The sequence below is a fragment of the Hemiscyllium ocellatum genome, chromosome 11, assembly GCF_020745735.1.
Source record: "Hemiscyllium ocellatum isolate sHemOce1 chromosome 11, sHemOce1.pat.X.cur, whole genome shotgun sequence".
Taxonomy (NCBI): Eukaryota; Metazoa; Chordata; class Chondrichthyes; order Orectolobiformes; family Hemiscylliidae; genus Hemiscyllium; species Hemiscyllium ocellatum.
The window spans coordinates 7,615,172-7,628,910 of record NC_083411.1 but is presented as its reverse complement, the minus strand read 5'-3'; the positions used below and the strand labels follow the sequence as shown (position 1 = coordinate 7,628,910).

At 47.7% G+C, this 13,739-nt stretch overlaps 1 protein-coding gene across 1 annotated transcript; it reads left to right on the top strand.

Annotated features, from left to right (window-relative positions):
* Nucleotides 1-6,627: 6,627 nt before the first annotated feature.
* Nucleotides 6,628-10,865, top strand: slitrk4 (SLIT and NTRK-like family, member 4). Its single transcript, XM_060832005.1, has 2 exons — nucleotides 6,628-6,656; nucleotides 8,394-10,865. Exon 2 carries the CDS (start codon nucleotides 8,409-8,411, stop codon nucleotides 10,863-10,865), a length of 2,457 nt encoding a protein of 818 aa, XP_060687988.1. The 5' UTR covers nucleotides 6,628-6,656; nucleotides 8,394-8,408.
* The last annotated feature ends 2,874 nt before the right edge of the window (nucleotides 10,866-13,739 follow it).

Genomic DNA, 13,739 nt, shown 5'->3' with positions numbered 1-13,739 from the left:
AAAATGTCCATCCACGCTAAGCCCATTTCCCTGCACTTGGCCCGTACCGTTCTAATCCTTTCCTATCCATGTATTTGTTGAAATGCCCTTTAATTGTTATTAATGTACCCACCTTAACCACTTTCGCTGACAGCTCATTCCATATGCGTACCATCTTCTTCATAAAAATGTTGCCCCTCAGGTTTCCTTTTATTCTTTCCCCTCTATCCTTAAACTGATGCCCTCTAATCATTGATTCCCCAACCCTGGGGAAAAGACTGAGTGTATTCATTCTATCCATGTCTCTCATGATTTTGTACACTTCTCTGAGATCCCCCCCTCAGTCTCCTCAGCTCGAAAGAAAAAAGTCCTAGCATTCACCATGTAACTCCTACCTTGATTTGACTTTCTAAAATGCAAGATCTCACACTTATCTATATTGAACTTCATTTTCTATTTCTCAGTCCACTTCTCCAGCTGATCGCGGTCCTGCTACAATTTCTGACAACCTTCCTCATTGTCCACGATACCTCCTATTTCAGTGTCATCTGCCAACTTATTAATCATGCCTTGTACATTCTCATCCAAATCATTGACATAGATAACAAAGAGCAATAGGCCCAGCACTGACCCTTGAGGCACTCCACTAGTCATAGCCCTCCAGTTTGACAAGCATCCTTCCACTACTACCTCTGCTTCCTGCCATCAAGCCAATTGTATATCCAATTTGCCAGCTTGCCCTGGATTCCATGCGACCTAGCATTCCAGTGCAGCCTACCATGTGGAACCTTATCAAAGGCCTAACTGAAATCTATATACATTTCATCTACCGCCCTGCCCTCATCAACATGTCTGGTCACTTCATCAAAGAAATCTAACAAATTTTTTGGGCATGATCTCCAACTCACAAAGCCATGCTGACTACTTCTAATCAAACCCTGTCTTTCCAAGTGCATGCATATCTTAGCTCTCAGAATCTTCTCAAGTAACCTACCCACCACAGACATTATGCTTAGTGGTCTATAGTTTCCAGGATTTTCTTTGCAGCCATTTTTGAATAAGGGCACAATATTCGCTACTCTCCAGTCTTCCGGAACCTCACCCGTGGCTAACGATGATGCAAAAATATCAACTAGGGACCCTGCAATTTCTTCAGTAGCCTCTTGCAGTGTTATTGGATATATCAAGACTAGAAGATGTGTCTACTTTCATACTTTCTACTATGTCCAACACCTCCTCTGCTGTGATATGGACTGTACCCAAGTTATCACCACCAACTCTCCCAAGTTCGCAAGTCTTCAGGTCTTTCTCCACAGTAAACATAGTGGAGACATATTCATTGAGAACCTTGTCCATCTCATGTGGTTCCACACATATGTGTCCACTTTGGTCCTTGAGGGGGCCTATTCTCTCTCTCTAGTTATTCTTTTGTCGTTAACACACTGAACGTTCCTCTTTGGATTCACCTTATTCTACTCAGCCAAGATTATCTCCTGACCCCTTTTCACCCTCTTGCTTTCCTTCTTCACTAAACTCCTGAATTCCCAAAATTCTTGCAGGGATTCCCTTGATCCCAGCTGCCTGCACCTGAGCCATTCCTCCTTAAATTTTTCTGGTCAAAGCCTCAATATTGCTTATCATTCACAGTTCTCTATTCCTGCCAACCTGGCCTTTCACACTCACAGGAACATATAGACATTGAACTCTAACTATCTCAGTTTTAAAGGACTCACACTTGCCAGAGGTCCCTTTGTCTGTAAGCAAACCATTCCAATCAATCCCTGCAAGCTCCTATCTAAATCCATTAAAATTTGCCTTGCCCCAATTTAGAACTTGGACCCATGGACCAGTTTTATCCTTCTATGTAACTATTTTAAAATTAACAGAACAATGTTTCTTCCCTGCTGTTATCAGACTTCTGAACAGACTTCTCAACTCTGATCTCTCTCTCTGCAATGGCTGTAACACTGCATTCTGCACTCTGTTCCGCGAGCCTAATACACTCTGTGTACTACAATCTGCCTGTATGGCATGCAAAACCACCCTTTTCATAACACCACAGTTCATATGACAACAACGAATCAATCAATCAAAGGAAGTCCTGCACTAAAATAGGTGACATCTTTTGGATAAGATCTTTATCTGAGGTCCCATTCATTTTGATTGTCTGCATTTTGCAGGTCTCATGGCACAATGGCAAATAAGAACCATTATCTTGCCAATATACATCATTTAATCAAGGTTAAAAATCACACATCACTAGATTTTAGTCCAGGTTATAGACTATGTGCCACAACCACCCGATGAAGGAGCAGCGCTCCGAACGCTAGTGCTTCCAATTAAACCTGTTGGACTATAACCTGGTGTTGTATGATTTTTAACTTTGTCCACCCCAGTCCAACACGAGCACATCCAAATCATCCAATCAAGGGCACAGAAACTGATTATCTGGATCTAATCATATATCTACCTCTGTGGCTGGCTACTCACAAATTTGCTCATCCATTTATGACCAAATGAGAAAGATGATTTGGCTCCCCTCTTTTCAACTTCATCAGCTGCAAACAAAATGAGACTTTTTTTTTAAATGAGCAGTTATATCACACTTCAGTTCAAACACAGATCACACGTTCAATGATAAAAAGCTAATTACAAGATTTTCTTGAGTGGAAGAAATAAGATTGTCATTAATTACTCATCACAAAAAAGAAACAATGAAATGCAGCATCTATCACAAGTAGAAATTTCAAAAATGTACAAACAGGAAAATAAAAGAATATTGGGTTTAAAAAGCCTTATAGCCTGTGGTGTGATATTTCTGAACCCAAGACAACGGTTATCTAATTGATGTCTTGTATCCTCAGCAGAAGCAAAATTGGGAGATTTATTTTGAGTACACAATGCATGGATGTTTTTTTCCAGTTTGTTTTGTCAACAGCTGTTGTCTTTCAAGAGGCTGAGAAACAGAGAGAGGAAAGTCTTCCAATTCTGCTGTTGCAAATCTATTATTGCCCTTTTCAGATCTGTTTAAAAACAGTTGCCTGAAATGCTCTGCATTTGTCTATTCCCATGTCTGGCTACATTGTTTCATTTTCCCAGTTGCAAACTCTGCAGGTGGTTTTCGTCTCCAATTTGTGAAAGTTATCCTGAAAAGTATATAGCACACAGATTGGAATCTCAATGATTTTTATAACAATGAGAGCTTTGCATCAGACTGATCCTTTTTTTTGACAGTTTCAACAGCTGGTTTAACCTCTGGAAAGGTGATCCATGTGGCCATCTATCTTATTCCTTTTTTCTCAAAAGGTCTCAGGCATTAAAAACCACACAATGGGTGTCAACAACTGAGAGTTCACTTTTACCCCTCTCAGTGATACAGATGAGACTTCTCTTCATTTCAAAGGTTTGATTCCATCCTTAGGTGATAGTCTGGGTGGAGTTTGCACATTCTCCCCATGTCTGGGTTTTGTCCAGGTGCTCCGGTTACCTCCTACAATCCAAAAATGTGTAGATTAGGTGAATTGGCCGTGCTAAATTGCCCAGGGATGTGCAGGCTAAATGAGTTAGTCTGGGAAATGCAAAGTAATAGGATAGGGGGCTAGGTTTGGATGGAATGCTCTTCTGAGGGTTAGTTTGGACTCAATGGCCCAAATGGCCTGCTTCCATACAGTAAGGATTCTATCGTTCATAAGCTGTAAAGCATCTAAAGATGATGAATGATATTGTATAAATGCAAGTCATTCTTTCTTTTTGAACCATGTGGCATAAATTTACAATAAGTCTCTGATAACCATATGCACTTCAAAAATGTTGATAAACAAAACATGCAATTTTTCATTTAAAAGAAACTTGCATCACAGAAGGAGGGTGTTCACCAGCAATGGCCTTGTTGGTTTTTATCATAGGTGCATCCAGTTAGTCACAGTTCTGAGCAAGGGTCAATGGACACTAAACATTAACTCTGATTTCCCTCCAGAGATGCTGCCAGACCTGATGAGCTTCTCCAGTAATTTTTGCTTTTGTTTCAGATTTTCAGCATGCATAGTTCTTTGTTTCAATTTAGTCATGATGTCTTGTCCTCTGCTTGTGATGTTATAAGTTTCCTAGTTCCAAGGTTATTGAATAAAATCCAGAAGAACTGCAAATACTGTCCTGAGGAAGGGTCACTGGATCCAAAACATTTTCTCTCCACAGATGCTGCCAGATTTGCTGGGCTTTTCCAGCAATTGCCGTCTTTGTGTCCAAGGTTATTAAATCTGTTTCTGCCATCCTTTGAGACAGTACATTCTGGATTATAAAAAGAATGACATTGCCTGGGGCAGAACGATGGCTCAGTGGTTAGCACTGCTGCCTCACAGCACCAGGGTCCCAGGTTCGATTTCAGCCTTGAATGACTGTCTGTGTGGAGTTTGTACATTCTCCCTGTGTCTGTGTGGGTTTCCTCTGGGTGCTCCGGTTTCCTCCCACAGTCACAACGATGTGCAGGTCAGGTGGATTGGCCATGCTAAATTGCCCATACTATTAGGTGCATTAGTCAGAGGGAAATGGGTCTGGGTGGGTTACTCTTCAGTGGGTCGGTGTGGACTGGTTGGGCCGAAGGGCCTGTTTCCACACTATAGGGAATCAAACCTAAAAAAAAGAAATCTCTTCCTCCCCTCCACCCCCACCTCTTTTGACTATGACCTTAAACCAGTCCCATTGACTCCTGAGTCTTCCACAAGTAAAACCATTGTCTTTTTATTTCTTTCTTCATTAGTGAGATGTGGGTGTCACTGGCTGGCCAAGTATTTATTGACCATCACTAGTTGTTCCTTCAGAAGGTGGTGGAGAGATGCTATCCTGAGCAGTTGCTATCCCAAGTGCAGTGCATTGACCGACAATGTCATTAGGGAGGGAACTCCAGGATTTTGACCCAGCTACAGTGAAGGGATGGTGAAATATTTCTAAGTCAGGATGGTGAGTGGCTTACCATCTCCTTTATCCTTGATCATTTTGAACACTTTTGATGAATCTCTCCTCCAGCTGGGCTGGAAAGAATAAAAAAAACTGGATGTAGGTTTGCTCACTGAGCTGGAAGGTTCGATTCCAGACGTTTCATCACCATACTAGGTAACACCTTCAATGAGCCTCTGAATGAAGCCTTTGCCCGGAGGCCCACTGAAGATGATACCTAGTATGTTTGCTCGCTGAGCTGGAAGGTTCATTTCCAGACGTTTCGTCACCATACTAGGTAACACCTTCAATGAGCCTCTGAACGAAGCCTTTACCCGGAGGCCCACTGAAGATGTTACCTAGTATGTTTGCTCGCTGAGCTGGAAGGTTCATTTCCAGACGTTTCGTCACCATAGTGGGTAACACCTTCAATGAGCCTCTGAATGAAGCCTTTGCCCGGAGGCCCACTGAAGATGTTACCTAGTATGGTGACGAAACATCTGGAAATGAACCTTCCAGCTCAGCGAGCAAACATACATCCAGAACCTCAACCTGAGCTACAAAGCTTCTCAAAACTCACTAAAAAAAACTCCCAGTTTCCCCAGCTAGCTGAATCCCCCTCAGTTATAATTAATCTGTTTAGCCAGACTGGTGATGAATAAGATTGCGACTGCACCTTGAATGATATATATTTTCAGAAAGCAATTTGCTTTCATATATGGATGTACACATATGTGTACATAATGTGTACATTATGTATATAACTTGTAGTCATCTTTGCCTGGCACTAGATGTCTCTATGGCGCTTCTCAAACATCTTGCAGAGTTTTAACAGCAGCCTGAAGAAGTCAGCTCTCCAGATGTCCGCATGGGACTATGTTGCTCGGTGCTCTGGAGTGACGGGGGTGAGCAGATTTACCGCTTGCTTCGCCATCCGGCAGCACACCGCATTACCCTGGAGCAGGGAATGAGGTGGGTAGCCAGGCAGGAAGTCTGAACGCCAGTTTGTGACAAGAGATAGCTGTAACTAGGCAAAAAAAAAGGGGGGTTGGGGATTGGGGGGGTGATGTTGGATTTACTCAAAGATGGGGCCGGTGGTGTTGGTCGAATAAGCGTGGACAGAATGTGACCCAGACCAAAAATTCTCCCGGTTGCGCGAAGGATAAATATTACCGGGCAAGAGAGACTGCTTGAAAATTAAATATGGGGCATATTGCAAAAAAGAGCGAGACGCTGAAGGAGAGTGGGAGCTGTGCTGTGCTCTGGATGTAACTTCAGAGGGAAGCTGCCGCATTTTCTTTCCTGTTGAACGTGCTGCTCAGTGATGATCCTCTCTGCACCTGTAGAGACAAGTAGAGGGAGCTGGACCACACGGGAAATTCCGGGCGACCCTACCACCATGTGCTGCTGAAATGACACCATTAATGATTGATGCTGTTTCATGGCGTGTTTTTATCCCCCCCCCCCTCTCTCTGTCTCCCTTCTCTCTCTCTCTCTTCTCTGTTGGATGCTGGACGTACAGTGCGTGAGAGAGAAATCAGCGTTACTCTGGTCTGCATGCTTTTGAATTATTCAGCTTTATTTTCAAAAACCTTTATACGTTTAAGGCAGCAGATGAGTTTGGATGGTTGCTAAGCTGTGGACTGCAGGCACGTTTTGAACATTGGAAGAAAGAGCAAGGCGCTTGTCAGACAAATGCAAGCTGCAGATCCAACACTCACGGTGTTCCTACATATACTTTGCGGGTAGGTACAGTTAGACACCTTATACTGAAGCGACAGATAATGTGTTCCTGATCACCTTAAGAGATTGCTTAGAGATATTATGAAAAATTATGGGGAAGGATGGGTGGGGGAGGGAGATTTGAAGAGTAATTATTGATTAGCAATTGGGAATCAGATGCATGATCTTGGACGTAACTGCATTTGGGAATATTCCTCTCACTTGGAGCAGAATTCAGGCCAAAAAAAAAAATGCCCATTTGAGAAGGCAGAGCCCAGAGGCTGTTCTGGTGTCAGCCTTGGGGTTAACCCTTCGCTGGGTGTGAGCAGTGTCCGGCCGCTCGCTGCTGCTGGCCATCATTTCAGCCCCCCTGGGTCTGAGATGGTATCGCGGCATTGCACGGTGCAGCTTTGATGCCGCCGATGCGCTTGTTTTAGAAACTCGGCTGCCCAGAGGGACAGGGAGAGAAGGTAACGCAACTTTGAGGATGGTGTTCTCGGGCAGGAACCCGGGCGCTGTACATCTCTGTGACTCGCTGTCTCTTACAGCCCTGGTCGCTGGGATCTCTCCCACCGCACTCCCACCCCAAGCCGACCTTTCCTTCGCGTTTGCTGACCGTTCACACACATTCCGGGTTTGGACAACTTTAGCTGTTCGCTCGCCTTCGTCTCTTGACTTGCTCTTTATTCCGGTCACTCTGCATTGCTCCCCCCCTCCCCCCTCCCATTTCCCTTCCACTCTCTTTCTCTCTCTCTCTCTCTTCAACACTCTCCCCTTCCCCTTTTCGTTCCCCGCACTCCCTCTCTCTTCTACTCTTCAAAGCTTCCTCCTTCCCCTCTCTGTTTCCCCGTCTCCCGTTCCCCCACTCTTTAATACTCCCCTTCACCCTCTTTCTCCTCTCTCCCACTTTTGAACACACCCCACTTGCCCTCTTCCTACTCGCTCCCTCTCACACAAACAACCCTTCCCCTCTTTCTCTCCCATTCTGTCTTTAACACCCCCCTTTTTCCTCCCTCCCCCATACTCTTTCCCATTCCAACTCTCGTTCTACCCCACTCTCTCTCCCATTCTTTAACACCCCCTTCCCCCTCTCCCGCACTGTCTCCCGCTCCAACACTCCTTCCCCCTCTCTCTCCCTCACTCTATACCTCTACCACTCTTCAACACTCCTTCCCCCTCTCTCTCTCCCTCACTCTATACCTCTACCACTCTTCAACACTCCTTCCCCCTCTCTCTCCCCCTCACTCTATACCTCTACCACTCTTCAACACTCCTTCCCCCTCTCTCTCCCCCTCACTCTATACCTCTACCACTCTTCAACACTCCTTCCCCCTCTCTCTATACCTCTACCACTCTTCAACACTCCTTCCCCCTCTCTCTCCCCCTCACTCTATACCTCTACCACTCTTCAACACTCCTTCCCCCTCTCTCTCCCCCTCACTCTATACCTCTACCACTCTTCAACACTCCTTCCCCCTCTCTCTATACCTCTACCACTCTTCAACACTCCTTCCCCCTCTCTCTATACCTCTACCACTCTTCAACACTCCTTCCCCCTCTCTCTCCCCCTCACTCTATACCTCTACCACTCTTCAACACTCCTCTCTTCCTCTTCGCTGCTCCACCCCCTCCCCACTCCCTCTTGCTGTATATTTACAATTCCCTCCTCTTTTTTTTCTCTGCCTCTCTCTCTCTCTCTCTCTGTCTTATGCACATCACTAAAGATTGCCACTACTCTGCCCCCTCTCTCCCTCCCCCAGGTGGATGGTACCAAGATGTTCCTCCTGGTCTGGTTGGCTCTCTCAGTGCCGGGCACTTCTCCATCCTCCGGGCCGGATACCAAGGCGATCTGCTCGGTGTGTTCGTGTGCGGCGGTGGAGCACATTTTGTACATTTCCTGCGACAAAGGCAGCAGCTTGTACAGACCCAGCCAGCTCCGACCCCCGACCGCCAGCATGTACCACCTCAACTTGCAGAACAACCTGCTGGGCACCCTGTACCCACACAGCTTAGCCAACTTCAGCAACGCCATCTCGCTCCAGCTCGGCAATAACAAACTGCAGGAGATCCAGGCGGGAGCGTTCCGGGGTCTGACTCACCTCAAACAGCTCCACCTCAACAACAATGAGCTGCAGCTCCTGCGGGCTGACATGTTCCTGGGCTTGGAGAACTTGGAGTATCTCCAGGCCGACTATAACCTCATCAGGGTCATTGAGAAGGGCACCTTCAACAAGATGCACCGTCTCAAGGTGCTGATCCTCAATGACAACCTGATCTCATCGCTGCCAGACAATATTTTCCGCTTCGCCTCCCTCACCCACCTGGACCTGAGGGGTAATAGACTACAGAACATCCCTTACATCGGTGTGCTGGAACATATAGGCAGGATTGTGCAGTTTCAGCTGGAGGACAACCCCTGGAATTGTTCGTGCCAGCTCTTGGCACTGGCTAGCTGGTTGGAGAACATGCCTTACCATCTCTACATCGGGGAACCAACCTGCGAGACCCCAGCGCAGCTCAATGGCCGGCCGCTGAAGGAGATGACCCAACGGGAGCTGTGTCCCGAGGAAGCAGAGGGTCTCCCGGACCCCAGCCAGCCCCCACCTTTTCAGCTGAGCCCCCGAGTGACCCGGCGGCCCCAGCTTGCCCCCAGCGGCTCGCCCCCCAGGAGGTCCCAGTCCGGGATCGTCTCGGGCAAATTCCTCCCCAGCAACCGCACCTACAGCCAAATCGCTTCGTTCCAGACCCGGGCCCCGCCGCCGCTCCAGTGCCCGGGCCGGTGCGAGTGCCAAAGCGACCCGTCAGAGCTGGCGCTGAGTGTCAACTGCCAGGGGAGAGGGGTCGAGAGCGTCCGGGAGCTGCTGCCCAGTCCGCCCAGTGCCAGCCAGCTGCTGCTCAGCGGCAACCGCATCAGGGAGATGGAGGGCTCGGAGTTCCGGGGCTACGAGGGCTTGGATCTCCTGGATCTGGGCAACAACAGGATCACCGCCGTTCAGAGGGGGGTCCTGGCTAACCTGACCAACCTGCGGAGGCTGTTCCTGAACGGCAACCAGATTGAGAGACTCTGCCAGGACATGTTCCTGGGGCTGCACAACCTGCAGTACCTTTACCTGGAGTACAACCTCATCCAGGAAGTCCTGGCGGGCACCTTCGACCCCCTGGGCAACCTGCAGCTGCTCTATCTCAACAACAACCTGCTGAAGGGGCTGCCGGCCTACGCTTTCGCCGCGGTGCCCCTGGCCCGGCTCAACCTGCGCAACAACCACTTCATGTACCTGCCGGTCAGCGGGGTGCTGGACCAGCTCCGCTCCCTCAACCAGATCGACCTGGAGGGCAACCCCTGGGACTGCACCTGCGACCTGGTGGCCCTGAAGCTGTGGGTGGAGAGGCTGAGCGGCGCCACCACAGTGCAGGAGGTGAGGTGCGAGACCCCGGTGGAGTTTGCTGGGCTGGACCTGAGGGAGGTGAGGAGCGAGGTGCTGTGTCCCAGGCTCCTGACTAAAGCCGGGGCGGTGAGCCCCAGTCCTGGGGCCAGTCTGTCTCCTGAAGTGCCCCCTCTGAACCTGAGCAAAGCCAGCACTGGGGGGCCTGTCCCCCTCTCCATCCTCATCCTCAGCATCCTGGTGGTGTTAATCCTCACCGTCTTCGTGGCGTTCTGCCTCCTGGTGTTCGTCCTGCAGAGACACAAGAAAGGAGCAGCCAAGCACGAAGGGATGGCGAGCCAGGAGTGCACCTCCATGCAGCTCCAACTCAAGGAAGGGGGGCAGCCAGAAGCCAGGGGAGAGGGCTCCCAGCCGGGCACCGCTGGCAAGTTCATGCCGCAAACCATCGAGCAGCTCAGGAAGGCTTACCCCGAGCACGCCAGCCCGTTCGCCGACCCCCAGGGCCAGACCATCTTCCTCAGGAACGTCAGCGACAAGGACAAGAAGCGGCTGAGCACCATCGACGAGCTGGACGAGTTGGTCCCCATCAGAGACCCCCACCAGCTCTACCGCAATCTGGCGGAGGGCAAGCAGGAGGTCAACAGCATCGGCTTCGGAGGCTTCGAGTTGCAGCCGCCCGAGAAACAAGGCGAGGGCAAAAAACTGAGGAAGTCCCTGCTGGGCTCTGGCCATTCCAAAATGCTGATGGAGCAGCGGAAGGGCGAGTATTCGGAGCTGAAAGCCAAGCTCCACGGGACCCCAGATTACTTGCAAGTTCTGGAGGAACAAACAGCCTTGAGTCAGTTGTAGGACAGCTGCAAATGGGTGTTCTTTTTTAAAAAAAAGAAAAAAAGATATATATATATATATATAATATATGAAAAAGTGCCTTTCATTTATTTCAATTGCAGATATTGATCGGAGCCTGAAGCGATTCCTTCTCTTTCCCCCCCACCTCCCCACCCCCACTTCGCAACGACGCAACGTGCTCCTCAGAGACTTTTATAAACTGCAGGATTTTCAACACCTTTGAAAAATAAACAAAAATAATCACAGACTCCCAACATACCAAGCACTGGGAAAGTCCAACTGCGGACGAACAACGCAATCAATGGTAACAGGATTCCTTTTTTTTAAGAAAATTGTATTCGGTGACTCAGTTCCAAAGTGTCCCACTGTCGAAAAAGGCTCTGCTCTGGTCTTTTTAAGATATTCACAAGGTGCGATAGGTTGTCCTTTGTTACTGTGCTAAAACCTCCTCCACCTCCCCCTTCCCCAAAATCTTCCCCTCCACCCCCCCCTCCCACCAACAGTTCACACCCCTTCCTCCCCCTCTCCCCGGTGGGACTGATCATTTGCTTTTCTGTGTGTTCGCCTGAAACAGCCAGTGTTCTGATACATTTGATGCAACTTTCTAACTTTTTTTTGCATGATGGACTTGTGCAGTTTCTAAATGGGACTTGGACTGGAAGGGGGTTGGGACAGCATGGGACAGAGAGATGTCAACTCAGTGTCCGAGGTGACTTTTGCTTAAATTATTATTCCTTATGATAAATTACCAAAACTGCAGTCCCAGAGAACACCCCGTAGGGAGAATTGGGAAAAGCAAAAATAATTTTGCCTATCTCATTGAACTCACGTTGTCAGGGTCAATGAGACTTATAGCCAATGGAGAACTGTGACCATTCTAGTAAAACAAAATCTTTTTTTTCCCTCTCGTTTACTATAAGACAGCTTTAAAAACCTTAGATTTTGACTTTTTAATGTTTCAGTAAATGAATCCAAGGTACATAGTCAAGACTGTATGTTCCCACCCCAAGGATATAAGATTGCTTACTGTGTAAGCTTGTTAAGTATCATCATAGCCATTACTTGATCTCACTGCAGCATTTAAAATACTTTGAGTTAAAGATTGGCAAATATATATTCATATGTTTACTCCAGTTACCAAAATGTTTACTTGCTAACATATTTATTGATCATTTGGTGTGTTTTGTATTTTCATATTTAATTCACAGTGAACTGTGTTTAATATTAATGCATTATTTTAGAAGCCTCAAACCCAGCTTCATTATCTATCCACTCATTTCATATTTCTTTTTCTGCTAGAGCATTTGAGATTAATGTGTAGGTTCTGACAGATTTTACAGCATTCCTTTTTAAAGCATCACTTTGTTGGAACATGGAGCAATGGGAAAGATAATCAGAAAGTGGGCCATGTCCGTAAAAACGATTGGTCATCTATTGCAATTCAAAGGAATTTATGTTCAATCCCTGCAGAAAGCAATCTGAAAAAAAATAGGAATTTTACTTTATGCTTTGAATTCTTACGCTACAGTAAGAATACATGTTGAAAGGGAAGTGCTGTGGATGCTGGAAATCTGATCAAAAGCAGTCAGGACTGGATAACACTCAACAAGCTATTCTGCACCTGTGAAGACAGGAAAGCAAAGTTAATCTGTCAACCCCATGCCTTTTCATCTAATTGAGATGTTTTGGATTATTAAATGAACTGATATAATAAATTGAGAGTAACTATTTCCTCTTGAGTAGAATTGTATAGTTGACACTAAATTTGGAAGTGTTACAAATGGTGAGGAGGATTGTATGGAACTCAGAGAGAACATTGACAAGTTAGTGGAATAGGCAGACAGGTAGCAGAGAAGGCATGACTTAGTGGTTAGCACTGCTGCCTCACAGCACCAAGTAAAAAATGAGGTCTGCACATGCTGGAGATCACAGCTGAAAATGTGTTGCTGGTTAAAGCACAGCAGGTTAGGCAGCATCTCAGGAATAGGGAATTCGACGTTTCGAGCATAAGCCCTTCATCAGGAATGAGAGAGAGTAGCCAAGCAGGCTAAGATAAAAGGTAGGGAGGAGGGACTTGGGGGAGGGGCGATGGAGGTGGGATAGGTGGAAGGAGGTCAAGGTGAGGGTGATAGGCCGGAGTGGGGTGGGGGCGGAGAGGTCAGGAAGAGGATTGCAGGTTAGGAGGGCGGTGCTGAGTTGAGGGAACCGACTGAGACGAGGTGGGGGGAGAGGAAATGAGGAAACTGGAGAAATCTGAATTCATACCTTGTGGTTGGAGGGTTCCCAGGCGGAAGATGAGGCGCTCCTCCTCCAGCCGTCGTGTTGTTATGTTCTGCCGGTGGAGGAGTCCAAGGACCTGCATGTCCTCGGTGGAGTGGGAGGGAGAGTTAAAGTGTTGAGCCACGGGGTGGTTGGGTTGGTTGGTCTGGGCGGCCCAGAGGTGTTCTCTGAAGCGTTCCGCAAGTAAGCGGCCTGTCTCCCCAATATAGAGGAGGCCACATCGGGTGCAGCGGATGCAATAGATGATGTGTGTGGAGGTACAGGTGAACTTGTGGCGGATATGGAAGGATCCCTTGGGGCCTTGGAGGGAAGTGAGTGTGGAGGTGTGGGCGCAAGTTTTACATTTCCTGCGGTTGCAGGGGAAGGTGCCGGGGTGGAGGTTGGGTTGGTGGGGGGCGTGGATCTGACGAGGGAGTCACGAAGGGAGTGGTCCTTGTGGAATGCTGATAGGGGAGGGGAGGGAAATATATCCTTGGTGGTGGGGTCCGTTTGGAGGTGGCGGAAATGACGGCGGATGATACGTTGTATGCGGAGGTTGGTGGGGTGGTAGGTGAGAACCAGTGGGGTTCTGTCTTGGTGGTGGTTGGACGAGCG

Excerpts from the sequence above, each read along its gene's own strand:
- slitrk4 (XM_060832005.1), top strand. The coding sequence starts at position 8,409 with ATGTTCCTCCTGGTCTGGTTGGCTCTCTCAGTGCCGGGCACTTCTCCA.